This window comes from Apaloderma vittatum, unplaced genomic scaffold (genome assembly GCF_000703405.1).
Source record: "Apaloderma vittatum isolate BGI_N311 unplaced genomic scaffold, ASM70340v1 scaffold26589, whole genome shotgun sequence".
Classification (NCBI taxonomy): domain Eukaryota; kingdom Metazoa; phylum Chordata; class Aves; order Trogoniformes; family Trogonidae; genus Apaloderma; species Apaloderma vittatum.
In genome coordinates, this window is record NW_009737401.1 from 385 (window position 1) to 3,520 (window position 3,136).

Genomic DNA, 3,136 nt, shown 5'->3' on the forward strand with positions numbered 1-3,136 from the left:
CCAGCCCTCCCAGCTGCCCAGCTCCACGTCCCGCGCCGAGGTGTTCCCGCCTTTCAGAGCAGGAGATGCTCTGCGGGGCACGGTCGGCACATTCCTGGTGGAAAAGGGGCTCTTGTGGGGCCAGCACTGGGATAACCCACCCAGTCCTTTCAGCTGGAAAGTCCTCCTGCACCCGTTGCCAGCCTCCTGTTGGGATGCAGTGAGAATCATTACCTGCTGAAAACCACCTGGAAGAGGGAGTCGTGCCCCCCTCGCCCAGACACAGGGAATGGCTCCATCCTCGCCACCCACCTACTTCTCTGGCAGGGACAAGGGGAATTAGATGGGGTTTTGGGGGACATCCCTACAGGTACCCGGGTGGCCAGAGGGGGAGTCTGCTGGTGGCAGCCCAGCACAGCCCAGCCACTCTGCCCTCTTGCCCGTCCCGCAGCATCGCGAACCCACAGGCTTCAGACGCCGTCCTCAGCGCTGTGAAGGCCACGCTGAAGTCGTACCCCTTTGATTTCCGGGGGGCAAAGATCCTGTCAGGGAAAGACGAAGGCGTCTTCGGCTGGGTCACTGCTAACTACCTCCTGGAGAACTTCATCAAGGTGGGCAGCGGGGCCGGCTGTGGTGGTCAGGCTGCCTCATGGCTCGTCACATCCTGATGCCCGCTCTCGTCTTCCTTGCTCAGCGTGGGTGGCTCGGGGAATGGATCCAGCCCCAGAAGAAGACCCTGGGAGCCATGGACTTTGGGGGCGCTTCCACACAGATCACCTTTGAAACCAGGGACACCATCAAGGACCCCCAAAACGAGGTGATGCTGAAGCTGTATGGGCAGGAGTACAAAGTGTACACCCACAGCTTCCTCTGCTACGGAAGGGACCAGGTCCTCAAGAGGCTGCTCTCGAAGGTCCTCCAGGTACCAGCATGGGCTCGGTGGCGATGCCAGCTCCCACCCCGCAGTTTCCTCCTCACCCCAGTGTTCAAACAGAGATCACAGAATCACAGGATGTTAAGGGTTGGAAGGGACCTCGGAGATCATCAAGTCTAACCCCTCTGCCAGAGGTTGTACCCGATGACCTGCAGACGCGGGGATGCCCCGGCCCTGGCTCTTGGAGGGCCCCATGGGGACAGCTCCTGGGTTTTGCACTTGACACCCTCCTATGGTCCCAGGGCTTCTTCCCACCCTCTCTATAAGATGTTGCACCCCTCAGCCAGAGCCAAGACATCCCAAGTCATCTCAAAATGCTTGTTGGACCTGCCAGCTCTCCATCCCGCTGCCCAAGCTCCTCTGCACGTCCCCAGCAGGGAAACTGAGGCAGGCAGGCAGCAGTGCCAGGGCTACGGCACAGCTCATGTCCCTTGCGTTGCTTCCCTGGCAGGCTGAGAGCTACAAAGCCACCATCTCTCATCCCTGCTGGCCCACGGGCTACCACAAGTCTCTATTGCTGAGCAGCGTCTACGACAGCCCCTGCACGGAGAAGGAGAGGCCAAGCCTTGCCCTCAACACCACCGTCACCGTGGTCGGCCCCGGGAACGGGAGCCTCTGCACTCTGCATGTCGGCAAGCTCTTCAACTTCACCGCCTGCCCCTTCTCCCACTGCTCCTTTGATGGCGTTTTCCAGCCAGAGGTTTCAGGAAAATTCATCGTAAGTCCTGGCACGGAGGGGGTGGCCTGGCTGCCGGGTGGGCAGGTGTCCCCAGCCCCTCAGCATCATGCGAGGGCAAAACCAGACCCCCAGCTCCACAAGGGCAGTGGCACCCCCCACACCAGTCAGAGCAGCTGGTCGCAAGTTCGCTCCCAGCCCATTCCACGGCTGCCTCCTTTCCTCCATCAGGCCTTCTCTGCCTTCTTCTACACGGTGGACTTCATCCAGACAGTGATGGGGAGATCCGTGCGCTTGCCCAGAGACCTGAAGGATGCTGCTGAGACCATCTGTGCCACCAGCTGGAGCGAGGTGAGGTCCCTGGGCACAGGGAGGAGGAGAGGGCTGCTTCGTGTGGGCATCACCCAGGGCTCTGAGAGCAGCCCTTGGCGGGGATTGGGTGTCCTGGCACCCATGGAGTAGGAGGAAGGTGGGTGACAGCTCCCACATGGGACTGGGAGAAGTGCAGGCGGGTATGGGCAGCACCTTGGTCAGGTGCAGCCACACAGAGCTTCTGGCCACAAGAACAAAGGCTGGACCTGCTGCCTTGACCCCTTTTCTCTCTCCCTCCATGCATCCCAACCAGCTGCTCCAGAAAGCCCCCAAGCTGGAGAAGAGGCTGCCGGATTACTGCCCTGTCAGCATCTTTGTTTATTTGCTCACCACCAAAGGCTACAACTTCAACAACCATTCCTTCCCCAACATCGCCTTCCAGAAGAAGGTGAGTAACCCCAGAGCACGGCCCATCCCCTGGTACCTGCTGGGAGTCAGGCCAAAAAGCCTCTCAGGAGAGATGGAGAGGCGGTCCCACACCCGGCAAAAGAGCCAAGTGGTGTGAGGGAAGGTCTTGGGGAAGAGGGGCGGGATGGGACTCCCAGGTGTTGAGCAGATCTTCTGGGAGATGGAAAAAGATGAGCTGAGCTGACTGTAAGGCGGTGATGGAGTCGGTTAAAGAGGTCTTTGCTCTGGTTTCTTGGGAGGTCATCTCAGGGCAGGATCCCACCTTTGGCAAGTCCCCTCACCTGCAGAAGCCATGGGATGGGCAGCGAGATCAGGACTGGCCTGAGCAGACAAGATCCTGCTCCCTTTGGCTGCTCAGCGTGGGATAGTCATTGCTTTGTCCCCGGGCTGGCGGGGTCCATGGGCAAGCGAGGGCTTGGGGTGCTCTGGACTGGCCCAACCTCCTCTCCCGCCTGGGGCTGACCCTGAGGTGGTCCCTGGAAGGTCTCTCGAGGGCCATGAAGCTGGGTTGACCAGGGTGGTGACCACGCCGCGCTGTTTCCCCAGGCAGGAGACACCTCCATCGGCTGGGCCCTGGGCTACATGCTGAACCTCACCAACATGATCCCGGCAGAGGAGCCCTCTTCCCACAAAAGCATGCTCTACAACTACTGGGTCCTCCTCATCCTGCTCTTTGTGGTCACCACCCTGACGTCTCTGGTGACAGCCGTCTGCCTGCTCCGGCGCAGCAAGTCCCTCGCGATCTGACGGCAGGGACAGGGTGGGCC

The 3,136-nt window shown here is 60.6% G+C and overlaps 1 protein-coding gene across 1 annotated transcript in view; it reads left to right on the top strand.

Moving 5' to 3' along the window:
• Positions 1–3,135, top strand: part of ENTPD2 (ectonucleoside triphosphate diphosphohydrolase 2) — a gene marked incomplete at its 5' end in the record, with an annotated part of 3,375 nt that extends 240 nt beyond the window's left edge. The window contains 6 exons of the mRNA XM_009877321.1: positions 431–590; positions 674–901; positions 1,365–1,631; positions 1,821–1,940; positions 2,215–2,349; positions 2,916–3,135. Coding sequence (XP_009875623.1) covers positions 431–590; positions 674–901; positions 1,365–1,631; positions 1,821–1,940; positions 2,215–2,349; positions 2,916–3,116 — 1,111 coding nt within the window. The remainder of the gene's footprint in view (positions 1–430; positions 591–673; positions 902–1,364; positions 1,632–1,820; positions 1,941–2,214; positions 2,350–2,915) is intronic.
• Position 3,136: the final 1 nt, after the last annotated feature.